Source organism: Lemur catta, chromosome 4 (genome assembly GCF_020740605.2).
Source record: "Lemur catta isolate mLemCat1 chromosome 4, mLemCat1.pri, whole genome shotgun sequence".
NCBI classification, from domain to species: domain Eukaryota; kingdom Metazoa; phylum Chordata; class Mammalia; order Primates; family Lemuridae; genus Lemur; species Lemur catta.
The window spans coordinates 38,320,608-38,348,544 of NC_059131.1; the positions used below are offsets into that span (position 1 = coordinate 38,320,608).

Genomic DNA, 27,937 nt, shown 5'->3' on the forward strand with positions numbered 1-27,937 from the left:
GAGACACAGAAAAGGAGAAGTTAACATGCACATGAGGTTACTAGACCAGTGCTTCCCACTGGTACAGTCAGGCGCCCCGCCCCCTCGCATGCCCCCATCTGGCTCACCGCGCCCACCCACCCACCCACGCCGTCTGCCCCTCCCCCCAGTCCTGACCTGCCTCCCTCCCACGGGACTCACAGCTCCGCAGAGTCAGGGCAGTGGTTGAGAACTGCACCCAGGTCAAGGGAGCAACAAGCTCCTGGAATACTGCGAGTTTGTGGTGAGATCACCAGAAACTCCCTACTGTTTCATAAGGATCTACTCTTGTCACTTGTCGCTAAGAAGCCCGGGTTTGTGGCATCACTCCTGTCTCCATACTAGCCGCTCTTAACTGGAGAGAGAACTAGGAGAAGGAGGGAGGAACCAATTTCTAGGACCCATAGTGAAGTGTTCCCCTATTCTGCTCTCAAAGCGAGGTTGCCAGTGGCACTTGATCTCTCTTTAGTTAGATTATCCTGTAACTTCTCATATTTAACCGGATCCTGGTAGCACCCGCAGCTGCTCAGGGGGAGAGAAATCACACAGGGAGAGGGGCACAGGATCCGAAGCTGAACCAAGTCTGGAAAGTGTAACCGGTCCTGTAATAAAGGTGTGGAAGAGGGATATAAAAAGAGGTCCACAACTTTCACTCTGCTTTCTAAAGAAGTGAATTTTGCACTGGGGGAGAAGAAAAATGGGGAATGGGGAACACACAAAAACCATTAGATGTTTTATGTTTTGGCAATTCAGGGAATCTAAAATAGGCATTTATCTGAAGATTAGAAGAACCTAGCCTCACAGTGTTTGGCCACTCTGGAGAAGAAACCTGCCAACCAGGGCTTTTCTCCACACTTTGCTCTTTACAAAGGAACCGGGGGTTAGGGGAATAGCTTCCTTAGCTCTAACTTCTCCTCCTCCATGCAGACCTCCTGGGTTAGCCCAGCCAACATTGACACACTTGCCCTTCCTGGAAAGCAGCAAACACTGAGGACAGAGGAAGCAGGACCTCCCTTATCCCAATAGCCTTCAGAGTGATCCTCAGGGAGATGGGTTTGTGCAGTCATTTGGAAAATAACTCAGCCTAATTACCATGAAAAATAAATATATTTATGTGTGGAGTGGGTGAAAGGGGGATGGTGTCCAGAGGTCCCCTCCGTGACTGATAAGGGCTGGCCTGTTTTGGAGAGGTAGCCTCCCTTAGCCTCCTATCTTCTCCAGTTAAGGGAGAGGTGGGGGCAAAAGGAATTAGCCTCCCGTTGAGCGAGTCCCGGGACCGCCTGGCTGTCTGTCACTGCAGTCTGGGCGCACTTTGGAGGAATGTGCGGCTGGAATCTCTCCCTCCCCCAGGTCAGGGAAGATAGGAAGGAGGTGGGGCAGCGTATACAGCGCAGACAAAAGGTTCTGCAGAGCCCTCCTCTCTCTGGCGTTCAGGTCCCTTGACTGAGCGCGGCGCCCCATCCGGCCACTGAGTGACCTTCTGGCGAGTGACGCCCCCTTCCCGTGGGGCCCAGCCGCCCAGCCCGAGCTGGTCCTTTAATAGGTGCCCCTATCTCTCTCCCTCCACGGAGACAGGGAATGCCCCTCCCACCCCTCACCACAAACACCCGCGACGCCTTCCCTCAACCCCTCTCTATTGTCTTCAAAGAGATAAGTGGCTCCCACCAAACACACCCAAATGCACCTCCCTTTCCCCGAGCTCCCGTTTCTCTGAGCCTTAGGGGCCCAGAAGCGAGGGCAGGGTTGAAAGGGGATAGCCCGGCGAGAACTTGGCGTCGCAGACCCACCGTGTCCGCCTCGCAAGGATGCCGGTGACCTGTAGATTGCAATAGGCACTGAATGATGCTTGCTGCTGCCATGGAAATGGTGGATGTGGTGCGCTCCCAAACTGGACGCCCCCCACGCCACTCCCAGGAGGCCGCTGAGGGTGAGCGGGACTATCCAGAGCAGGGCCAGGCGCCCCCCTGCGCCGCCGCCGCCGCCGCCGCCGCCCCCGGGCGAGCCCAGCTCAGCGCCGCACCGGAGCATCCTCTGGTACATGGCGGGGCGCCCGCCGAGGGGCAGCCGCCGCGGGAGGCAAAGTTTGGGGCGCGGGGAGCGCAGAGGGCGCGGGGGAGCGGGCGGCTCGGGGTGGGCTGAGGGGCCGACCGCCTCACCGCGCCAGGGCACTCATCTTCTCCCTCCTTCGGACGGTCTTCTCGGGGTCTCGGAGTCCGCCGTGCCGTGCACCCCAAACAATCCGAAACATAGCCGAGGCGGATGCAGCTGGCGGGGGGCTGGTCCGGAAAGGCAGCCCCGGGGAACAGCAAGCGGAGCCGGTGGCTGCTCCCAGCTTTCCAGGGCTCCGGGTTCTCGAGAGATACTCCCAAAGAGTTTCGGGCGAGAGCGCGTGCCGGGGGGTGGGGAACCGGGAAATTGTTTAAAGCTCCTCCCGGAGGGTCCTCACTTCTACATGACAGCCATCCACCGCGAATCCGCTAGGTAAATCCATTTAGCTCTGTGTGTGGGGACTGGGGAGGCCACTTCGCCGGCCCAACCTCCTTTCAAGAGAGCAGCAGACCCCAAGGAATCGAGGCGCCCCTTCCCTCCATGCAGCCCCGGCCGGCCCGCCCGCCGGCGCCAGCCTCCCGCGGGCAGCGCGCGGAGCAGCGGCGCGCATCGCCGGCCCCGAGGCAGTCTCCGCGTCCGCCGCCTCCCGACACTACGCCCGGCGAGGGGTTCAGAGGGAAGAGTGCGCCCTTAGGAAGAAAGCGGGAATCGAGCGGGGGAAAGACGGCTGAGGAGAAGAGGAGGAAGCGGACGAAGGAGTAGGGGAGAAAAAAAGAAAAAGGAAAAGAAAAGAAAGAAAAAAGAAAGAAAGAAAGAAAGAAAAACCACACACGCTGGTGAAGCAAGGGGCTCTATGCAAATCTGCAGTCTCCAAACAGCAAATCACTGAAGCTCGGATGCAATGCAGAGGACGAGCCTATGTAACGAGGGAGGCTGGTCTAGCTTCCCACAAAAATCGCCGCACTTTGCCTCTCCCTCGCATTCTCCACACATCAAAGGGACACGTGTATGGCGATGCGGGAACACCTAAAAAGCAACTCTCCCTCTGCCAGGTGATCCCTCCGTCTGAATTACAATGGCAAATGGCACCCTTCCCCTACCCCTATGGTGTAGATGTAACCAGTGTTTTTAGAGCTCTTAAAAGGGAAAGAATTCCGCTCTTTTTATTGGACCAAACTTGTTCTACCAGGTGTTTAAACCCAATATGCTAAATATGGCTTGACACCATCTACTCAAGCATCCAGGTTTGATGATCTGTTAATGACACATATTACTCATAACAAAGAGTCCTCTTCCCACTACAATATCATATCTCATGTAAGGCAGTGGAAGTTCAGGGGACCAAAACTCTCAAGGAGGAAAAGGGATTAGAGTTATTAATAATTTGGCAGCTGGGGAAGAATCAGAAAGTGGGAGAATGGGAAGAAGAGAGGAAGAGGAAGGAGAGAATTAGGAGAAGGCAGAGAAGAGAGAAATGGTATGAATGAAATTGCTTGTATTTCAGTCAACATTTTAGGAATATTTAAGGTCTCCCAAGATTTCTATAGAAGCCCCGTGATGATCTTTCCTTAGGGTGGAATTCTGCCTTTCTTTCATCCTGTCTCATAAAGAAAATAGCATCAAGGAACAAAATTTCTTAAATCTTGTACCCCTAAGGAAAAGAGGTCATTTATATTCTTCATTTATATTGCTGAAACACGGCGTCTTTAACTGAAAGCTGTGTGTCCTGGGTGAAAGACCAGCAAAGCCAACACACACCTAAGAGTAGAAATCAAGCAATGCAAGTGGACTTGGGAAGAAGGGCAGCAGGAACTGGAGGCTAGCAATTAAGATTGGGACTATGATTGAAACTCCCTTGCTTTACAAAAGATGATAAAAACTATGTCAGGTCTAGTGATTGGGCTTTTATTATTATTACTTCTATTTAAAGCCGAAGGAAAACAAATAAACAGGCATGACTTCTCTCTAGCATCTCACCATCCATATAATCTGTTGTTGACAATAAAATCCTGTATTGAAAAAAAAGACTAATTCTGGGAGGATCTGATTCAAATCAGCTACTCACCCAAGTAACAATTCAGACTTGTATATTGCTTCCTAGTCCATTCAAAGAGTCAACCATGGGACTCTGATGGCCACTATATAAACAGTGTTGTGGGGCCCCCAAATCAAATCTGTAGCAATGCAACATCTCACATTCCTGTCAAAAGTTTATTTTACTGAAAAGAAAATTCTTCAGTAGTTCATTAATCAAAATTGTTCACTCTTTTTAAAGAGGGTGCCTTTATCTACTTACATATGCCATGTCGCCTAACCTTCCACAACTGCTCAAAGACCAACGAAACCCAAATACAGTATCTTTCACTGCGTACAGATCCTACCTTTGTCTCCAGGCCATTTCCTCTTCATTTTGTTATGTTTGTAACATATGTATTTTAATTCACTAATAAGAGTTGTGAATATTCATTTTTTTCTTTCTTTTTTTTTTTTTTTTGAGACAGAGTCTTGCTTTGTTGCCCAGGCTAGAGTGAGTGCTGTGGCGTCAGCCTAGCTCACAGCAACCTCAAACTCCTGGGCTTAAGCAATCCTTCTGCCTCAGCCTCCCGAGTAGCTGGGACTACAGGCATGCGCCACCATGCCCGGCTAATTTTTTCTATATATATTTTTAGTTGGCCAGATAATTTCTTTCTATTTTTAGTAGAGACGGGGTCTGGCTCTTGCTGAGGCTGGTCTCGAATTCCTGACCTCGAGCGATCCACCCGCCTCGGCCTCCCAGAGTGCTAGGATTACAGGCGTGAGCCACCGCGCCCGGCCAATATTCATTTTTGAAAAATCAAGTAGAGCTTCAGAAGGAAAAGGAAAATCATCCTCACAGTATGTTTTCAGGACTATGGGTCCATATTCTGAATTTGACATTTCATAGTGTTAGCATGGAAAGCACTGTATTAAGAGTTAGGAAACCTGTGCTGCATTCTTGACGTGGCCATTTACTGGTTATATCACATTAGTTACTTAGCCTTTCCCTCAGGCACTGTGGCTTCCTTTATAAAATAGTCATGCTCCTATCTTTCCTAACAATCCCACAGGGTAGGAAGGATATAATGCAATATTTAATGCTAGAGTACTTTAAAATATATCAAATGCTCCCTACAATTAAGGCATTATGTGTCTCCTCTCATATAGGTTTAGCAAATTCAATCTGATTAGCATGAACAAAACATTCACTTCCCTTCCACCTATAAGAAATGTAGAGCATTGCATTGTTCTCCAATACCCTCATATATGGTGTTAATCCGTTCTTCCCTCCTCAGCCAGATGGTAGATTCCTGAAGAGGACAGGAGTCAAGTCTTTATTTGTACTCCCTTGAGTACCCAGCCTATGTGAAACATATCTAGTCACTTACTACATGCAGTCAATTCTCATTATTCACAGTAGTTATGGCAAATAAAGTCACTGTGAACAATGAACCAGGAAACACTGAACCATTGTTCCTAGAGAAAAATATAGTGTTAGGTTCCTGCAAACCTCTGGTCACATTTCATCACCTAATCAATACATAAACTTGTTTTATATATGTTTGTGAATAAAAACACCTTATTTAATATGTGTTGTTGATTCATTAACACTGAACTTGTGACCAGCAGCACTCTAACTCATGCCTCAATGAGGCGTATTTAACACATGTATTTTCTCCATAAGGAACATCACAACCATCTTGCACCTATAAACATTAGACAGCCCTTCAGCATTACGCTTGAGGGCCATTTCAAACAGCAAAATCACCAATAAAAAGCACAAAAATATGAAAAATGTGGTGCTCAAGACCTAAAATAGGGTACTTGTTTATAGTCTGAGAGCTGAAATAAGAAAGCAGAGCATAGTCTTATTCAACCTCAGCTGGGAATATGTGCATCAGGGACTTACAGTTTTTGCCATTCTCTGCATGTCAGCTCAGGATCACCAAAGTGCCACAGGTTACAAATAAATTTTAGTGAGTAGGTAAATTCAATTCTGTGAATAATGAGGATCAACTTTGTTATTCTCTTGATTACTGGGAAAGGATGGGGCTGAGACTTTGGAGAGCAATTTGTATAAAGTAAAGCCACAGAAATAAAAGAAGTGTAGGAGATTCTGATGAACTTTCCCAAGAGCATTCAATGAAGAAAAGGCTCCCCTCTGCCTGCCTTATATTGTCTGGGGCCTTGGGAGATAAAGGCAGGGTTAGGGAAAGGATAGGCCAGAAATCTTGGTTTTACTGGAGCCTTAAGAGCTACAGAGGAAATATTTATGGCTGCCTCGAAAGAAGAAATTGTAGCTGTAGTCTTTCAGGCAGATGTCTAGGGCACCTTTGCAATACTTAGGAGGTTCTAGGGTGGATGCTGTGATACTGATGCTGCAATATTTGTTATAAATGGTTGTAATTTTGTGGAACAAGGAGCAATTCTCTGTCCAGATAGCAGAGAAAAAGTATTGTGGGCAAAAGCATGCCTAATCTGGATGAAACAAAGTGTGTGCTTACTAATTTGTGTCTCTTCAGCTGGTCAGGCCTTATGCTTGCAATTGTATTATCTAAGGGAAACTGAGGCATCATCTGACAAAGTGTTCTTAGGTGAATAAAGGACTGGTTGGAGGAATCACGGTGTTAAGCTAACTGTATTTTATTCTCAAAAATTTCAGCACAGACAGTGTGACAGATGTGTGTGTTAACATTGTTCTGTACCTCGGAGTGTCAGTATCTTCGTCAGTAATTTATCCTCCAATATCTCAGTCAGAATCACAGAAGCCAGGGGTGGCTTCTCTAATCACACTTTGGCTTTGCTCATTAGTTATAATATTTGTTGAAGATAAGTTATCATTGATAAAATTAATCACTTTTTAATTGATATAATGGAAGTTAGGAATTGGTTCTCCTATTGGTGAAATCACTGATAACATGAGATATGTAGATCAGAAAAAGCTTTTATAGACACACCTCACTTCTACTTAATTAGAGTATTTGAATCTAAGAGGCTTTTCACTCTGTACCATGAGTAATAGTAAGAACTAATGCTTATTTGTAGCTGGCTTTACTCTGAGAGATTTAAATGTATTAACTCATTTAATCGTTACAAAACAGTATGAGGCAGGTACTGTTATTGATTTCTAGCAGTTGTTAGTCACCTAATTCTGAGAGCTGGATGCTGCCACTGAAATGCTGCCATATTTGCTTCAGGAAAACCTATTTTTACAAGACATTTTTTCAGGCACCTAAAAGAATAAAGAGCTGGAACCTCATGAACCTTCTAGAACAGGCTATAAAATCTTGTGCCTACTTATTAATAAATGTCTGTTTCTGCAGCAGACGTTGGTCTGAGACTTGCACGCATTATGACCTGTACCTGTGGGAACCCTTCTAAGAGTGGTGAACCCTCGTTTGCTCCTAACCGCTGTGGTTCCTGAGATCGACCTGAAGGAACCTAAGAGTTGTGTGTGCTCAACTGTCCTAAGCCCACTCACAGCTGATGATTTGCAGCAAACCAAAGCGAGGTAGCTTAAGTTGGACCACGGTGTTAAGAAATGGGAAGTGGTTTTGATATCCGAGGGGAGAAAACAAAGGAAATAGAAAGAGATTGAAGCGGAGAGTGAGTGGAAGCAGGAGTGTGTGGAGAAATGGAAAAGGACAGGTCATTTCCAAGTGTGTTTTCATCCTCCAAAAATCAACCCTTTGTCTCAAGAAACAGGATGGTTGTCAGGCAGACACTTTCAACCTTTTCATGATTTTCTTAAGCTTAATTGGAAATCCTTACAGCTCGGTATTAAGTTTTTTAAATAGAAAAGTAGACACTAAAAGCAGCAGAGGGGAAGTATATTAAAACCCACAAGCAGCACCAATCTTTTAAAAATTAAAAATGGGGAGAGTGTCAGTCTTGCATTTTGCATTTCTACTGCTGTCAGCATAAAGAAAAGGCAAAGAGACCCCACATACCCATCCACCTGTGTTTCTGAGTTGGAACTGAGAGAGTTGAGAGGGGGCAACTCAGCAGAGGGTGTGGTCCTGGCAGGTTGTAAAGATAACCCCCTGATCCTGTTACCTCTATGGGTTATTGCTGGTCTCTGAGGGTGTTCTGAGATAAGATCAGAAAAGGAGAAAAAGAGCATAAAAAGTTAAAAAAAAAAATGCCAGGGCTAAAAGCATCTCTGAAGATTTAGTGTAATCCCTTTATTATTCAGATGATAAACTTGTGTTACAGAAAAGTCAGGTTTATTTATGAAGTGATTACTTATCTGGAAGTACACTTTCATCTCCCACCACCCACAATTCAGTCATAGGCAGAGATTGGTAAATTCAGTCAATTTAGCTGTTACCCAGTACCTCCACATTAATATAACAAATCAGGGGGAGTCAGGAGGACCCCGCATGACCCAATATAATACCCAATGCACTCAAATTAAATTAAAGCCAGGATGCACAATTTGACTTGGGAAACATGACTAGATGTATTCAAATCAAGGTTAATTGTGTTTAGGATTGAGGTATTTAATAATCGCTATCTTTTATCATATTTAATAAAAATTTCATTTATGATGTCCAGCATAAAACTTGGTGCCTAAGCACCAAGGTAGGGTTATAGATATTTCATTATAACTGCATCTTTAAGTCTTGTGCATCAACCAATCATGTGCCATCTTTCAATCACTGTCATCTTACGTTGTTTGTAGTGTTCTTTCAACCAATTTGTGTTGTTGGCAAAGTCCTCTATAGGTTCATGCACTTTTAATTTGAATGTGTTCAAAACATAGTGGGACAGCATGTAGCTGGAGTGCCAGACTATGAGTTTAAGTCCGAGTTCCATTGTTTTTATTCATATGACATTGGGTTTAATGGCCCCTCGCCCCAGTTTCCTCATCTGGAAAATGATTATGACACTATATATAATGGAATTGGAACAGTTTCTGAAATATATATTAAGTACTTAAGAAATATAAGTTGCTATCCTTTATTCATAAGTACTTATTTTAGCTAATTTATCATTTATATATATGCACTTTTTTATACTAAAGACCTAAAGGTAATGATCTGTGATGTAGTTTTTGATGTAGTCATGTTCTGAAGTCTCCCCATTCAGTCTATAGTCATTTGGTCACCTCCACAATAATTTCTTAGCCCAGCCTCTGTTTTGCTTAATCTGTGGTACTCTAACTTGAGTGTGTATGGGAATGACTAGAAGGGCTATTAAATCACAGATTGCTTTGGTTTTGATTCCCTTAATCTTTGGAAAACCCTCATAATTTGCATTTCTATAAAGTTCCCATGCAATGCTGAAGCTGCTGGCCGAAGGGAACGACATTTTGAGAATCACTGCTCTGTCTGAATGTCAAGGTCCTTGACATAGGTTTTATTAACCAACACATGGAAATCTTTCTTCTTAGGCTCCTCTTAGCTAGTCCCATATAACTGTTGCCAGATTACTGTACCCTAAGCATAGACAATAGTGCTGTTCCCAGTTCTCTTCTTTAAAACATTCTTTTAAAGTCTTCAAGATATATCTATCATATAAACCTATTCGTCCTTTTCTCATACCATGTAGCTATAAAGTAACTATAAATTCCCTTTAGTTGGAAAAAGAACTGTCTGGTTTTTCTTCCCTTCTTTTGTATTTGAGCTCTTCTTTGGTTAGACTTGCTAGTGGCCATGGGCAGGAACCCAGACCCTCTACTAGGGTTCAATTTTATTTCTACCAACTTACTAGCTATGTGCGTTGGACAGGTTATTTAAACTCAGTTTTCTCATCTGTAAAAAGGGTTAATAATTGTAGGATTGTTGTGAGAATTAAATGAGTTGAAAAACTTAAAGCATTTACAATGGACTAGTGCCTGATATATAGTAGAGATGTACTAGCTTTTTGTTGTTGTTTTTGTTTGTTTGTTTGTTTAGAATGAGTTATTCTTTCCCATTCTCTCATGGCAGGGATAAAACAGTTTATGATAATACTTGTTTAAGAAAATAAAACAACAATCACCACCCAAGAAGTCCCTTCCAGGTCCTGGCATATAAGGCCTCTAGTCCAACCAGCAGCTGCTACAGGAAAGACCAATGCCATAAACTGACAACCTGGGGTCTGTGCCTGCATTCCAGGGCACAGTTTATCATACACATCCATCACTGCAGAAGAAAGAAGCATGAGAGTGTTGAGAAGGGAGATAGAATTGAAAGGACAATTATAAGGCAAGTTAGGGTGATATTAAGATTAAGGCATAATTTGCAAAGTCTCTAGTAAATACAGATATTCAAACCAAGAACCAGAAATCATGCACCATATGCTTAACTTCCTGAATGCCCAAGCACTTAGAGCATAAACCAATTTGATTGATCTTTACGAATATATGTTCTGGACCGTATATTACCATTTGAATGTACTGAAAGGAATTTAATCATGCAATTTGAATTGAGTCTCTAAATACCTTTATCTGGGATCTATAATCTAATCCCCATCCAATTCAGGATTTATTAGATTACCCACATACACATATATACATTTAATATATTATTAGATTACATGTTTTGTTAGAATGGTATTTGATGTTAGCACCACAGATAAGTTGCTATGACTATTCCACTATGAAGATTTCTTTTCCAGGTAAAGTCAAAGTTCTTCAGCATGGGATATCATATCATGCCGTTTCAAATTTGCCTCCATGCTGCCTCTCTTGTCTTGCCTCCATCTCAACTTCTGCCACTTTCCCCATAAACACCCCAGGCTTCAGCCACATGACCTTCTCACTTTTCCTCACTCTTCCCTCAAACACACTGCACTTCTTTTGTCGTTGTTTCTTTGCCATTGCCCATGTTATTCTCTCCATACAAACTACCTTTTCTCACTTTCTTCCTTCTCTTAACATTCCATTTTTTCTTCCACCAAATTTTAACACATATTCCTCTGTTGGAAAATTTTCTGAAATCTGACAGCCATTGCTACTTTCTCAAGTATAGACTATTACAAATACCTAAAAAAAAAAGGAAAAAAAAATACCCAGGATATGTAATAGTGTATTCACATGACTATTGTGTTAAATGAAGTATCAAAGCAACTTGTTAAGTCTATCTCCATGTTTAATCATCTAAAATTACCAAAACCAACAAAGAAAGGAAAAAAATTCTCTTCAATTTATCCTTGCAGGTTTTTGGTGAGCCCTTCTTACTGCCTAAAATATATAAGAAATTTAGGCTGAATTTTAATTTAAATGCTAAGTAAATTGGTTATGAAGAATAATGAAATTCATTGTCATGTTTTCCTACTCATGTTATAAACAGATGTCTTTATTTCCCAGACTTTGTGAAAAAATAAAAGAAAATATCACCAAGCTAATATGCTTGCTGCCAAGTTGAATTGCAGAACAAACATTTATAGCCAACTTATAAATCCTTGACTATAGGGCTTTATAATGGAAATACTGGCACCATTTTCTCTATAACAATTCAAATAATATCACTATAGCAAAACTTATAATGCAGTATATTTTTCTGGGATGGATGATGGAAGATTAGCTATACGAGTTGGAAAAACTTTCAGTAGCTCAATTCAAATTGCATGATTATTCCAATAGTTCAAGTCTCTTAGAATATGTATTTCAAAATGAGTAGTATATGCTCCAAAACATTTATTCTTAAAAATAGGACATATTTTGATATTATATAAGAAATATTTGACCTCTGAGACATTTTGAAAAATCATTAATCAATGTTTTGTTTTTTTTAACTGTCTTCCTTTTGTAAAAGAATTACTTTCCCTCACATTTTCTCTGTTCTATTGCTGTGATGATTCCCCCAGAGAACTGTGTGTTTATCTTGACAGGTGTTAGTAGATCCTCAAACCTCTACGGAATTGTTCCTGGTTGCATTGAGGTACAGTAGAAAACATTATGCCTGCAAAATAATAAACTTACCTATTGCATTCTAAATAAAGTAAACCACACAGCAAGTGGAATTAATCTACTAATGTCTTCCTAATGAAGCTTTCATTAGGCATATGGTGTGGTCTTCAATATTTAACACATGAGAGGCATTAAAAAAAGCATACTTGATGATTTTTTAAAAGCATACCTGATGATTACCTTGTATATTGTTTTCAAATAAACTAGTTTACCCTTAGATTACTTTAGGCATCTAATCAAAGATATAACAAGAAATATTTCTAAGGGAATTTTTTTTCCAAATAAGAGAAATAAATGTCTTAGCTACCATTGCCCTTAAGAATTAACACTGGATTTGCTGTTCTCATTTTTAAGGGAAGGACAAACTTAATTTTCTATGTGCTATGAAATTTCACACATTAATAAAATTTCAGAGTCAAATATTTAAAATGGGACTGTTTTAGTCCAATTCACAATGGTTTGCTTTAAAAGTAATGCTACTACCTAGTATAGCAAACATCAGCCTAAATAGTTAAAACTGCATACTTTAATGGCCAATGGAAGATCAACTGTAAACAAACAAAATCACGGTCCCTTCATCTTGGCAATATTTCAATTTACCATTTGTCAAAGACAAAATTCAAAGTATCTCACAGAAAAATTTGCCTCCTTCAGAAAATCATCAGGTTTGGAGCATGTGCTATCCCATTCCAGCTAACATTTACAGTAGCATATAAAAGAGCTACAAATAAGTCACATCTTCATTGCTACACTATGCTAAATTCTTAATTTCCCATTTCAGGTTTCCTTGTAAATTTCCTCCTGCTTCTGTATAATTGCAGTTGTCCAATTGAGACTTGAAGATCTTATCAGCCATGCATGTTGTTATTATTATTATTTAAATTTACTCATTTTAACTATTATTTACTGCCAAGCTTTGCGGAGGCAAGGAAACAGACATGGTAAAAGAAGACTAAAGGTGGGTCTTTTCTCCTTTGACAGCAGCAGCCAGAAACAGTATGAAAGCAACGGATCATGAAGAAAAGCAATTTCCTACTTGAGGGATTAGACAGTACCCTCTTTTGTACTGTTAAATCAAAGTTTTAGTTATTTTTTCAAGTAATACTGATTTTTTTCAATTTACATAAATAGTCTCTAGAGAAACTGCAAGAGACCCCCAAACACATACCCTTTCAGCCAATCAATAGAAGAGATTTTAAAAAAAAAAGCACTCCTTTACGTTGTACTGCTTTGAGAAAGTCTTTACACAGCATGAGAAAAAAATTAAACTGCTACAGAAGTGAAAGATAATTAGCTTAAAAAGGAAGAATTTTAACCAATACATGAGGCTTTTTTCTTTCCATTTTTTTAGGAAAAATATAGGTGATTTTTATTTTGAAGCGGTTCACATTTGCTAGCATTGAACAATTGAAAACTATGTAAATTTCAGCAAATGTTTGCTTTACCTTTTAGGTTCACAATGATATTAACCACTGCTATAAGTCAGCAATAAATTCAGATTTGAGAAAATTTGTAGCAGAAAACTGGTACTCTGAAGTATCATGTGAAAATCCTAATCAATTTTAAATACATTTACATTCATGGAGGGGTAAAACATACTCTGAAATAATAAAGGCAAGTAATAGTTGCATGCATAAAATATGGGGATGGAAAACCATGAGCCTATTTTCACAGTCTGTTTATTTAAAAGGTTTATTGCTTATAGGAGTTATGTTTAAGGAAATTGAACATTTTCTGTGGTGAAAACTGTCATGTCATATAATTAAGAATGAAAAGTCTCCATATCTAGACAATAGGATTGTGATCAAACCTTATAATTTATTTCAACTTATTCCTCAGTTGTCCGGTTTTATCTGTCTAGAATCCTATCCTTCACACTGTTAATGGACACCTGAGATAACAGTGGGTGATTAGTGGACACACATTTAACTATTATTTTAATTGTCTTTTTTGTCCCCTAGTTTTCAAAATACTGATGCCATTAAGACATTGTTAAACTCAACACCCTATAGAGACATTAAAAGCAAGCAAATTAGTGTATTAACATAGCAGATATTTCCTGTTTTACATGTAACTGGAGGAATATTTTCTAAATCTGGTGGAACAACCTTGTACACACTAGGAAATTATTTGTGAAAATTAAAGGGAATAAGGAGTTATGCACAGAAACCAAATTATAAGAGAGCAAAGCAGAATAGAATTTAACCATAACAATCAAATAATCTTAGAAGTTTGAAGCAGAGTAGCTGAATTAAGTAAATTTGGAGTGATGAATGCTGTTACTTTCACCCAACCTAAATCTTCAATCCAATAATAAATAATAATCATAAGTTAGTTGGGTAAATGAAGTCTGAATCCACTGAATTTCCTGAGCTGAAGATTAAAAGAAAAAAAAAAATCAAGGGCTGGATTTGCTGACAAGTCAGAGAATGGAAAATATGTTGATCTTTCCCAGATTAAAAAAAAGTATAAAAATGATCTGATTTGTAATGAGACTCAGATCCAGTATTAAATAACTCAATAGTCTCCCAAGACTTACTAGGTGGTATCTATATAGAAACACTAAGATTCATTTTGAAAATCAGTGACTGCTCATTCATAATATTTTTGGAGAAACCCTGGCCTTATCTCTCTAGATCAACCTATCAATCGAGAAAGGTGGTTGTTACAGAGCACTTCTAAGTTTGGTATTAAACATCTATTCTACCTTCTCCTTGGAAAATAGAGCCATAGGGGTTGGGATGCAGGGATGAGATGTAGAAAGTGACAATATGCTCCACTAAAAGTACTTGCTTTTTAAACTGCCTTATAGTCAGGGTGCCCTGGTGACCCAGTTAAATCTTGAGGAAATGTAAATGGAAGCCATTTGGAAAGATTTTTTTTAAAAGACAGGTATCAATAGTGTGTTCCTTCTGCTTTTGCAATAAAGCTTTACTCCTCTTGCCCAAAATGCAGAGTTAATTCCTATGGACAATACCTATTTTGAGATTATGAGATCAAAACCACACATTAAGGATGCAGAGAGAAGCAATAAGACAAAAGTAGCCTAAATGTTTGATGTCTTCTTGCAGGAGTTACACCAGCCCTGTATCGCCCACCTCTGGACATTTTGTTAAATTTGAGAAATAAACTATCTGTTTAATCCTACATAAATCAGATTTTGGAAGCTAAATACATACCTAATGAATATAAGTAATTTCTTGGAAGAATGATTACTTAGATGGGTGAGTCAGCCACTGGGGGCACCCAGGCATTTGGAGGGGACATTTATCCTTAAGGAAAGTAGGTAACATATGATTTGATTTGCATTCCTACAGAACCAAATGCATTTTAGGAAAGTCAAGGTGGTTGCTTTAATACAGGGGCCATTAAAGATAATAACTGGGGAAAAAGGCTGTCCAAGGCTCTTGACCATAAGAAAATATCTTTGAGTAAAGAATGCTATGGACCTGAAAGGAAGCGCTTTTTTTTCCCCCTTTCTAAACATGCCAGGAAAAAGAAAGAGAACTTTCCATTTCCTAGAAATAATAGGGAGTTAGAGTTTGCTGAAGACAGACTCTCAATCAGGGGAGCTCTGATGTAAGCAAGGTTTATTAGTAATAAATGAAACTTCCCAGGTAGTACACCCACAGATGAGTAAGTACAGGCTGCCATACATTCGTTTGTCCATTTAATCATCATTGTATCAAATCATTTATTTATCTAATAAATATTTATTGAGTGCTTACTCTGCAACAGGATCCATCCTAGGTCCTGGGCTAATCCAGAAAGAAGCAATCAAGGGCTTGGTTCTAGTTGAGGAAACAAGTCTTCGGGCTTACTGCCTCCTCATTCTGAGCTGGGCCAATTTCAATCCTCTCTTGAAGTCCACGAAAGGATGATATGTACCTTGTGACTTATGAAACTGCCCTGCAGATGGAATCTAATTGGAGCTAAATGAGTTTTCTTGCCTCAGCTAATATAGTTTCATACTCAGAGAGTTCCAAAGCAGCAGTGTGCAAAACTCAAGACACGCTTATTGACCAGGTGCTTACCACCTACTTGGCAAATGCTGTTTATGAAGATTTTTAAAAACAAATATTGATCAAAAAAATTCTCTTTCATTTAATATTCTGTCATTTTCCAAGGTCACTATTAACTTTGATGTACACATGCAATTACCTGTCTGTCTAAAGAGTTTCAATTGCCCTAACTCTTGGGCTCCACACCGTGATTAAATGCATATAAGCAACAAGTTCTTGATTTGGGCAGCCAGAAAACTACCGTGGCGCAAGATCAATAGTTACATCGCTTACCAAACAATATCTTTGTCATAGCTTCCTACAGTCCTCAAAGGCCCTGATAAATGCTTAAATCTAGACTTGTTCTTTCTTCTGTGCACATGTTGTTCATGCAAATGAAAGCAAAATTGACCTAGGAAGATTCCAAAGGGCCCGTATAGCAGTAAAGATGGTTTAAATTATTGCAGTGCACATAAAACACATTTTCAACGGGCAGGGCATCCTCTTCATCAGACTTCCATATGCTTTAGAACAGGAAAAATCAACAAGCATAAATGTAAAGTATGACATGAAGCTTTGAGAAAAGCAAGAGCATAAGCATAAGATGAGGGAGACCTAATTCTGTAGATGTTAGTGTGAAAAATAACCAGGGGATGTTTGCTGAACAAAAATGTAATAATAGGCCAGTTTGATACAGCTGTGTAAAAAAACCATTTGCATGAATTGAATTCTAGCATCCAACTCATGGGAACAATAATAATAATAATAATCATTTTTCCAAACTTTACATAAGACACACATGGTTTGACATGTGAGGTGCCCCATTTTAAAAGATACATTGACAGACAAGTGAGTGACCAGATAGCCATATTCAGTCTGGAGTGGCAGAGACTAAGGGAGATAGCACAGACATCCTCAGACACTTTAAGAGTGTTCATATAGAGGCAAAGGAGGCTTATTCTTTATTGGCCTTGTAATTACTGAAAAGGCCAATAGGTGGAAACAGATTAATAAAGGAAGGAGATATTGATACTCAACATACATGACAGGAAGGTTCCAGGAAGGAAGGGAGGAGGGATTTGAAAACAATCTACATTCTCACAAGCGATTTTCTGATTTATACCCCTGCCCTGAGATTTTGCTTCTGGATATTTCTTTAGATAAAGAAATAATGGAATTTGTAAGAAATAATAAGCTAGCCTTTGTTCTAATTGACAGGCTAGGAAACTGAAAGTAGATTCCCATGTAAGAGTGGAAGAGAAGGAGCAAAAAGACCACTTTGTGATATGTTTGAGTGCACCTTGGCCAGGCAAGTGACTCAACCCCAAGTACCTTCTTGGGGAGCAATGTAACTGTTAAGAAGATCGACTCATAGTTATAATCTTATATATTTTCATTCCTATGTCTTTAGCTCAGAGAAAGGCAAGTGGTGAAGAAATTACAGCAAATGCAGGCAAGAGTGTTTAAAAGGTGCATGTAAAATAAATTTAAAAACCCAAATAAATAAATACATTAACTTATTGTATATTATGTATATCCTATGTATTTTCCATTGGACTCTTCCGCAATTGGACTGTACCTGCCAAATTATAGATTTCTGATTAAGTTTATTATGTGTACTCTATTTGATCATAAGCATAATGAGTTTTATCAGCACTGAAATCAGACATGAATTCTTATCCTTGCATGTCAAATCACTTGGATCAATCTTACAGGAAGTTAAACAAATCCTACAATTCCAAATAAATAGTCCCAAATAATTTATTATGTCATGGTGTTACTTTTCTATATTCTGTTAGAATTGATGGACAGCTACCTTATGTACTCTCAATCTGGAAAAGTAGCCAGTTTCTGATGTTCTTTTTGATTTCTGACTATAATATCCCTCCATGACATTCCCTGTGGTTTCAAACACCCACATATCTGAAGCTAACTGGCATCTTGATAGTAGGTGATACTAAAATAACTCCTGACCCACAGCCCCAGGAAGAGTGGCTACTTGAAGTAATGATCAGTACCCCCCACCTCCTACCCATTTTTATGAGTTCTGATGCTTCCTAAATGTATGGAGAATAGTCATGATCTTATTCTCCCAGTGCTGGGGTGGAGGAGAGTGGGAGAGAGTCACAGCATCACAGCTGGGAGGAGGTTGTGGTGTGAACTGAGCAAATTGGGAATGCAGATGAAAGGCCAAAAGGGAGGTGTAAAATGAATAATGACCATGGCTAATAGGCAAGATAAACATTTCTCTTCATAAAAGATATTTATTCTATTTATTGAAAGCTTCCCTCAATTCCTATGTCTTTAATTAAGAGTTCCCTACTCTCTTCACTTATTTTCTGTGCCATTTACTTGACATGATTTTTAGTTGCCATGTATTGTGATTCCATCTCTACATGTACAGACATTGTCTCACCAACTATATACTGCAACCACATTAGGTCAGGGTACATATTTCATGTTGCTTTCATTCTCCATTTTGTAAGAAGGTATTTCTTTCAAAATGCAGCCTACTGGCCACTTACAACACTTCCCTACAAAGCCACGGTTCAAAATTGTATATCATCCTGGATTTACTGAATTTCTGGGGATATGCTCAGGAGTCTGCATTCTTAACAAGAGACTGGGCAACACTGGTGCTCACAAGTGTTTGCAACCTGAGACTTGGGACTGAGCAGGTGCTCATAAATGTCTGGTGCTGCTGTTAAGATGATGCTTTCTGGTATGTCTGCATGCATTTATGAAAAACAAAGCGATGTCAATTTGTTCAAGATGTCCTTTCTCTGCCATTAGCTAGTAAATACCTTGAGGGCTGATGTCCTTCCCAGACAGTTCTCTGTATTTCCTTTTAATTTTTTTTTCTATTGCAGTAGGCACTTCCTAGAATGCACCATAAATAACTGTTTATGTTAAGGAGGAGAAAGAGAAAGGTGGTGGAGGAGGAATGGGGAAAAAAAGGTGAGTTTATGGTTGGGAGGCACAGAAAGAAGGTGTTATTCAAAAAACTTCTTTCTCTGATGGACAGGAATTTAAAAGTGCTAATGGAGTTTCTACTTAATCGTTTCTATTTAACTCCTTTGTTTTGCTCTTGCTAACATGGAGAATTACTACCTCCCCAATAATATTTTTGAGATTACTAAAGACATTCTTGTGTGAACTAAGATAGCCCACAAAGGGCTAGCATACAACAAATCTGTCCTATGATATACTAAGCAAATGTGGACCCCTATTTCTCCTTCTAAAATTAAATTCAAGGAAGTCATTTTGATTTCAACATGCACTTGTATGGTTGTACATGTATGCATGTGTAATTACTTCACATGGATAACCTTAGCAATGATCTATCAATTAAGGTCAGTGTTAATGAGCTGTAAAATGGACTCACCCAGGCACCCATGCCTTAGATTGTCTCTTATTACAAAAGGCATTCCTTATCTTTCACTCATGTCTAACTCCCACACAAACCTTCTGTGCTTTCATTTTATTATTACAAATAGCTAAAAGTCAAAGTTGGAAATTGAGACTTGAGCACATGTTGCTTATGTCCAAAACAACAGGGAAATGAGGCTTTATTGCCTCTGTGCTTTAGGCTTCCAATTTTTGAATTTCGAGAAGATACTTGCTCTCCATTTCCATTTGATTATGCTGAGAATATGTCTTGTACTCAAAAATTACTTTTTAACAAAACCTTAAATATATCTATTTTAAGAATGAAAAGACCTATCCACATTAAAGACCGTCTAATCACTACACCTTAATTATGAGGATCATGTGGCCTAATTGGGTTAAGTGATTTACTCACAGTTGCAAAGTTAATTATAGACAAGGTTCTCATCCTGAGATCTATGAATAAGCTTCAAGAGGACCACGAACCTCCAAAATTATAAGTTGTGTGTATACATCTGTGCATTTTTATGGAGAGAGGATTCATAACTTTATCTGACTCTCAAAAATGTCCTCAACATAGTTACTGTTGCAACTATAATTTATAAAATATTTTATGTTTATAAAATATTATAAAATACTGAAGGTCTTATAATCCAAACTTCCAGCCAATAAAGGCATACCTCAGATAATAATTATGATGGCTAGCATGCAACTTCTACCTTACATCTTAATATAATTGATAAACAACCATGTTATCATGGTTCAAAGCTCTAATGATTAGAAAGGCATTCATATCACTGAACTATATTATTTCCTTCCTATACTTTCTCATATCAGTCTAAGCACTGCTCTTTGGAGCCACAAAACAAACAAACAAAAAAAACAAACCACCTATGCTTACTCAGAATATCTTTCAAATATTTGAAGATGACTGCTACAGTCCTTTGACTCTATGCTCCTCTGATCATAAGAGCCAAGATCCCTCAGTAGTCTAGTCATCCTTCTAGACTGAAGATACTTAGAGCTCGAAGAAACACATTTCAATTTGGTAATATTCTCTAACAAAACATATAACTGAAAACTAAAAACAGTGGTCCACTTGCAGTCTGACTTGTCCATGCTTATCTCCTTCTGTTGAGTATATTCCCTGTTTTTTGGTGGGAGGATCATGGTATTTCATTCTCTAACTAGTAAGATCAGCAGTTAATGACTTTTCTAGAGGTTTTCCACCTGAAATGCAGCAGAACAAGAGATGTGTACATACTTCACCATTCAGACTCAACTCTAGATAATCACATTTCCAATTTCAATAGTGATGATGTTCATATAAATAAAACATTGGAAATTTCCAAAGGGGAAACATTAAACACTTTTAATTCAGATGAAAAGTCTAGTGATTTTTCCAGAGGTTGAGTCAGAAACAAAGAATGGAAAACACCAGACTTAGAATATGAGTACAATAAGGATGAGTTAGAGTATAAAGAATTTCTATTTTATGTGTCAAAAAAATGCTCTTCAGGTTTACTTGATTAAGAACTTCCAAGAAACCCTATTTTGCAATACATGCTCACAGCCCAAACCTCAGTAATGTAGCAATGATCATGCAAATAATTTAAACCCAGAAAATGGAAAAGATGAAAAAATGCAGTCCCCATTCCTATATTGATTATTTACACTAGCATTTCCCAAAGACTGTTAGAAGCAACATTGATCCTATCAAATGCTCAGTGAAGATAAAAGACCAACAGCTAAATACACTTCTAAAACATCCCCTACCGTATCTGTGTCTGTGATTTCCACTATAAATTACATATTTCTGGCTCCAAGAACCTCCCTTTTTGAAGACACCCATTAGCATCCCACAACAGCACTGTCCCTCAGAACACACTTTCAGTACTGCTGCACCACAGTGATCTAATTTATCAAATTTCTGTCAAATCTCTACTTTCCTTTGTGTTTTAATATCTTACCAAGTGTGAGTGAATATGTTTACTCTTGGGTAGTAAGATCCTTTTCTCCTCTATGACAGATCCTCTTCTGCCTGGTTTCTTGTGAGGCACAGCACACCCTAATGAGGAGTTGCTATTACGGTTGATTAGCTTAGGGCGTTGATATATATATTTTTCCCCCCTCAGATCTAGGTAGAAGCAACACTGAGATCAGACTGGAAATTGCTGTTGCTATTCCTCTTCTACCTCCAGCAGCTAGACAGCTAAGTGAACTCATCTCTCCTCTACCCCCACCTCCCCATACTCTCACTTGCAGGGAGATTTAAAAACCTACCTAACAAGCACAATGAACACTATTCCAGGTGATGGGCACACCTAATCGCTCTGACTTAAGCATTATAAAAGCTACTCATGTAAAAAAATATTTGTACCCCTTATTATTTTGAAATAAAAAAAGAAAGAAATTAAAGATAAATAAAGTAAGAATCAGAGTGATAAAATATCAGATTTGTGAGCAAATCCCACTTAGACCTCAAGGTCACATTGGGTGCTTTAGTTCCATTTTTCTGCAGAGCTCTGTATTTGAATATAAAAGGAGCCACATATGTTGTATTGTTCTCTGAGAATTCTGGGAAGTAGGAGACAGGCAGGACAGTATTCAAAACATGTCTAGGTCTTGGTTTTAATATCATCAAAACAGCACCAAAGCTATCAGGATCATAGTTTGTTTTTAAAGTCCTTATATTTTAAACATTAATATTGAAACATTTGCAAGTGGACGAGGAAGTGTTCTGGATTTACTTCAGTATAATCCAGTTGGAGTTTGGAGATGGAAAGGGTTTGGGTTATAGATAAAACATTATTGATCTATCAAATAATTGTTAGAATTGGGTGATGGATTCATCTGGGTGCTCTTTACTTAACTATTCTCTTTATATTTGTGTGTAATTGAAATGATCGGTGATTAAAGTTAAATAATAATAATAAAGCACCAAAATCCCACACAGGACTGCTGACCCTCGTGAATAAACTCATAGACTAAGTGGAAGAGTTGTTAAGTTTTTGCCAAGTAGTCAAGACATTCACTCTTGTAACTGATAGTTTTTGCTGAAGCCGCTACGATCAACCACAGCAACCATACACACATAGTATTTCTGGGCACATTCTCTGTTTACTTGAGTGGTTGACCTCATTGGACCAAAAAGAAAATACTAAAATCACCATAAACTATGTAATCACTGATTACATGGTAACATTTAGCTAATGAAATTCTTAACAGTCAATATCCAATATAGAATTAAGAATCCTATTGAATATTTTAAAGCTATATTTTCAAATCTATATTTTGTAAATTGCAAATAATTTCAGTTTGAATGCTAGTAAATGCAACAAGTTTCTGTAAAAGCTTTTGAGTTTTGGAGCCTTCTTTTTGACAGATTTCTTAAGTTATGGAATGCAGCCATCAGCAGTCTTTGGAAAAATGAAATGCTGCAAGTCTATTTTTATGCAGCTGGGATCAAGTTACTAAATGGATCAAAAGAAATAATTTCTTTGAAGAGGTGGCTGTTGACACCAGTGCCCTAAAAATAAGTGCAATTTTGTGGGTACAAAAACTTGTTTATATCTCAGTGAAAGTTAACTATAGATATATTTTCCATATATACACTTCCACTCAAGATATATTAGATGCAGTTCTGAACTTTTTTTTAATACACCTTAGTTTAACATTCCTTTTATCAAGAGGAAAATTGTGTGCTATCTCTTGAATAATTGACATAGCTAAAAACAATTATTCCTACCAGGCTTAGGTTATTGGGTTAATAATAAAAACAATGACAGTAATTTACCTAATTCTTACTTTGTGACAAATATCAGCCAAATACTTTCTGACATTATTTCATTTTCTTTAGAATTAAATTTTATTTTAATAATTTTATTTTAATTATTACCACAATTTTACAGATGAAGACACTGATTCTTACAGTGTTCTAAGTGTAAAACTTGCCAAAGGTTACAGACTTACTACGTCTGTGAGTTGGAATTTGAGAGCTAGTTGTTTAATTCCAAAGCATTTAATCACTAATCTATATGCTATATCTTTAGGATAGATAGCACATCAATGGATTCAAAAATATAGAAAAAATGTTAAGAAACAGAAGAATCTTTTAAAATATCTTTGTGTATGAAAGTAAGTTTGCTTACCAACAACGTAATAAATTGAAAGGCCAAAGCAATAAACAAGGTATACTGAAGACTACAGAGCTCAAATGCATGAAATTATGAAGATATCTAAATAATATATTATATAATTTTTTGATCACAGTAAAACTCCAGAGAACAAAAAATTCAGAGAGTATTGTAGGATACAAGAGGAAAGGTTGACTTAGTAGTGCAAATGAAAACCTTTTAAATATTGTTTAAAGGAAATCACTTAAGGCTCTGAAAAGAAAAAATACAACTCCTTCACAGATAATGATAAACAGACAAACAAATAAGCTCTTGAAATAGAATTATACAGTCATAGTACTAGAGGACAAAATATCCTCTCGTTAGACCCTGACATTAAAACTCCTGCTGTGCACAGCACAGAGGCTGCAGCAAGGCTTTACTTTCAAAGTCCTGTAGGAGTCCTGTAGGAGGTACCAAATGACCAAAAAAAGTTTATTTCAAAAGATAATCCAAGTAAAATCATCCTGGGCATCATCTTAAATCACTAAATTAAGAACCAAAAAGCTTAAAAAAAAAAAAAAACCTAAAAACAAACAAAAACAAAATTCAATTTTTGTAGATGATAACATATTAGAAAAAATTATACTCTGTGATTCTATACTAAACATTTAGATATATGTAACTATATTGCTGAGGGGGGATATAAAGGAAATGGTGAAAAAGATCATCATTTTTATTATTTTTTTAATACCTAAAGAAAATATATATACAAATTGCATTTGAAGCTTCTAAAAGACTTAAAAAACAGTATAATGACTTAGAAACATTACAAGAGTATTTCTTATCTTGTAAGTCTGAAAGAGAGGAAACCAATTTGCATGAAACATAAAACTTAGTGGTTTGGGTTGTGAACAAAATTATTTGTCTCCATGTGTGTTTTATTGGCTTACTCTTCCACCCCAATTTAAAGCAAAATGAAAAAAAAAATGAGAGGGAAATTATAGAAAGTCTCCCAAAACATTTCCTTTCAACTATGCACTGTATTTATGCTACCCTGGGTTTACTGGGTTTTGATGCTGCAGTTCTTGGAGCAATATGATATTGGAGACAAAGGGCGTTTTTATATCTTTCGTTGCTCAGGAAAGTATGAATGTTTTTCCCACAAAAATCAATTAATTCAAAATGATAAAAAATGTAGCACTTGCAAGAGAAACATTTATAAAAAGATGTGGCTGCTGACTGATCATGTCTTTAGATGGGCCTTTGTTCCCTTAGGACCTGGAAAGTCAGAACTGAATCAAAGATAACTCAATAACCATTCCAATCCCCTCAACTTGTAGATAAGGTGGGTAAATCCTAGAAAGATGAATTGATTCTTCATGTGAATCTCAATGAATCACATAACCTGTCTGGGCTTCTGTTCTCTTATCCTTAAAATGGAAAGTTGGAACCAGCTGATCTCCAAAGCATTGTCATACTAAATAAACACTAGATGGTTTCTTAATTTATCACAAGAAAAGTAAGTAAATGGTAGACAATTAACTGAGATCTCAGCTTCTACCTTGGTTCATCAGTCTAGTTTGTGTTCTACCATTTGCTCTCATATTTCACTGCCACTGCATACTTATGAAATTTGTAAGTGAATAAACTGTAAGAAATTAAAAAAACAAAGCGAAAGAAGTCATACACATTTTCTAAAGGCAAATTTGTGAGTCAAGATCAAAGTAGGTGAGTCTGAATATTTGTGTTAATTTCAAACAAAGACTATGGGAAGTGGGAGAGGAGGATTGCAGCTCTGTAAGGTATAGTTGCTCCATAGGAGAAAGGGGAAAACCAGGAGTGATAAGGATTAATTAAAAAAAAAAAAAACTGTTCAAACTCAATAATATCATTCAGTTCTCTGACACTAGGCATCTTCCAAGACTTATAGAATCTTGGTTTCAATCAACAGAAACAACACTAGACAAAACAGACACAAAGGAGAAGAGAATTGTATACTATAGGTTATTCAGTATTTGGTCAGCTAGATAGCTGTGGAAATATGCGTCTGTCAATAAGCCTGCTACCTAAAAGAATGGAGGCCTGGACTAATAGCTGGCCATTCTTCTTTTTAGGTGATTTTCACAGGCATAAATGTTTACGTAGCAACACCATGAGAATTTGCTATAGGTAAATGCTGGTATTTATTGAATATATAATTGCTTTTCTACTTATGATGAGGTTACATCCTGATAAACCCATCATAAATTGAAAATATCATAAGTCAAAAATGCACTTAATATACCTAATCTACCAAACATCCCAGCTTAGCCTACTTTAAACATACTCAGATTACCTACACTAGTTTACAGTTGGGCAAAATCATCTGGCAACACAGTACACGGGATGTATCAGTGATCGTGTGGCTGACTGAAAGCTGCGGCTGGCTGCCACTGGCCAGCACTGCAAGAGTTTCATACTGCTTTCTACCTGCTTTTGCACAATTATAAGGTCAAACAATCACCTAACTTGAATCTTTGTAAACTGGGGACTATCTGTAAGGATTCAGGGCTATTGATGTGTGCACAGTAAGGAGAAAAATATAACAATAAATGTAGATGACCCATTCCTAATTTGATAAACAAAATAAAGCAATTTATTCTGAAAAGTGATCATAAATTTGAAATTCATGGAAGGAGTTCAAGATCAGATGGGTAACTTTAAGAGGGAAACCTTTCCTGACCCATAACTAGACTATTTTCAGATAAGCTAACCTTACTTCACACACTTGGGCTTCCAGGACTTTTCTCTCACTTATGTAATTTCAAAATAATTTGTGGGATCATTTGTTTAACATAAATATTCCCAGATTTTCCAGAGAGATCACTGACCTTGCCTTGTTCATTGGTAGAGTCCCAATACTTAGTATAGTATTTGTCATGTAGCATGCATTCAATAAATGTTTGTTAAATGAAGAAATGTCTATGTTGCAATGTGTCTGAAGAGAGGAGAGAAATGGAAAAAAGAAAAAAATACTACGGAAAATAAAGACACAGGAAGGTGTAATTCAGAGGAAGGGGATAAGAGAGATGAATAGAGACCACACTGTTAGGATGACATTCAAAACTGACCAACTGACCCTTTGTTTCATACATCAGGTGACCCAGGTCAAATCCCCGAGCAGAATGTACTCACTTTCTATCCCTGACCCACATATATTTTCCTAGGAATGCTAGCAGAGAAGGGCTGGGGAAAAGAGATGGGGGGGTGGAAAATGAACATTAGAAAGACTGACAGGGAATAATAACAGTGAAACAGACAAACTCTATTGTGTACAACTCCACAGTCGAAGATTTTCTACCTCCCTGAGAATCAGTCTAGCTTGCAGGTAAAGTATTGACTGCTAGGCAGAGCACCATGGCTATAAAACAGACCACTGAGCTAGGCAATAAAAGAGAAAGAGAGAAAGAGAATAAGAGGTCTAATGTCTTGTTTATGTCCCCTTTATAGCATCTTTGAGAGGCTGTGCAGTCCCACAGCTGGCTTTAGTTCATATGCTTTTCTGATTAAGGCAATACATACCAAAGCAATTTAATATTAATGTGCAATTTGGAGAAAAAATAAGGGGGTGTAGAAAAGGAGGAAATCTTCATAGTGTAACTAAACAATAACAGAATACAAGACTTGCTTAATTCTTTTCTAAATACATCCTTTATTGTAAGACCCTAAAACATTTGTAACTCATTTCAAACACCCAATTCTACCATATTGTGTTTAGTGACACTAATCTTTGTTTATAGACCAACCCTTTGCAAATAAGATTATGTTCCCCATGAATAGTAGTAACAAGCTTATTATAACAATCCCAATCACAGATTTACAAAAACTTTAAATGAAAAATAATGGAAATGCAAATGGCTAGGATAATATCATATATGAATAAGATATGAATATAAATAAGAATATATAAGAATATGAAAAAGAACTTTATTTAAAATGAAGTGTGAAGCTTGACTGATGAAATGTCTCTGAAAATACTCTCAAGAAGAGTTTTCTTAAACTTTTCATTAAGAACTTGACTATTCTTTTTAATCTTAAACATTGGATTTACGCTTTGTAACTTTACCATTATGAAATTTAGACAGCCTGGAGAAGTTTGGATCCTAGATTTACTCAAGTAAATTTACATCAGCTTTCCACATCACTGGGAAATGGTATATATATATATATATATGTAAAATATCTTTGTAAGAGAGTCCATCTTAACTCTGCTGACAATACTGAATAACATATCGTGACTGTCTCAACTGTCAAAATGGTCCTAAGGTTTCGGTGCAACTGTTTCAAATAAGTAGCTGTTTTGGAAATGTTTTGCCATATTTGCCTCAAATCTTTAGATTTAGATTGATAATAATAGTAGAGTGGAAAATCGAAAAAATTGGGAAGACAGAGGTGATTATAATTCTGGCTCA

The 27,937-nt window shown here is 38.1% G+C and overlaps 1 protein-coding gene across 18 annotated transcripts in view; it reads right to left on the minus strand.

The window, feature by feature from the left end:
- The window catches only part of NRXN1 (neurexin 1), a 1,034,155-nt gene that overhangs the window by 413,509 nt on the left and 592,709 nt on the right, over positions 1–27,937 (minus strand). For 4 of the 18 annotated variants that reach the window (XM_045549588.1, XM_045549587.1, XM_045549585.1 and 1 more), the window contains exon 1: positions 1,806–2,932. The exons of the other annotated variants lie outside the window; for them this stretch is intronic. In XM_045549588.1, the coding sequence (XP_045405544.1) occupies positions 1,806–2,058 (253 nt within the window). In that variant the 5' untranslated portion in view covers positions 2,059–2,932. Of the gene's footprint in view, positions 1–1,805; positions 2,933–27,937 lie in introns of those variants that run through there. 18 annotated transcript variants of the gene reach the window in all.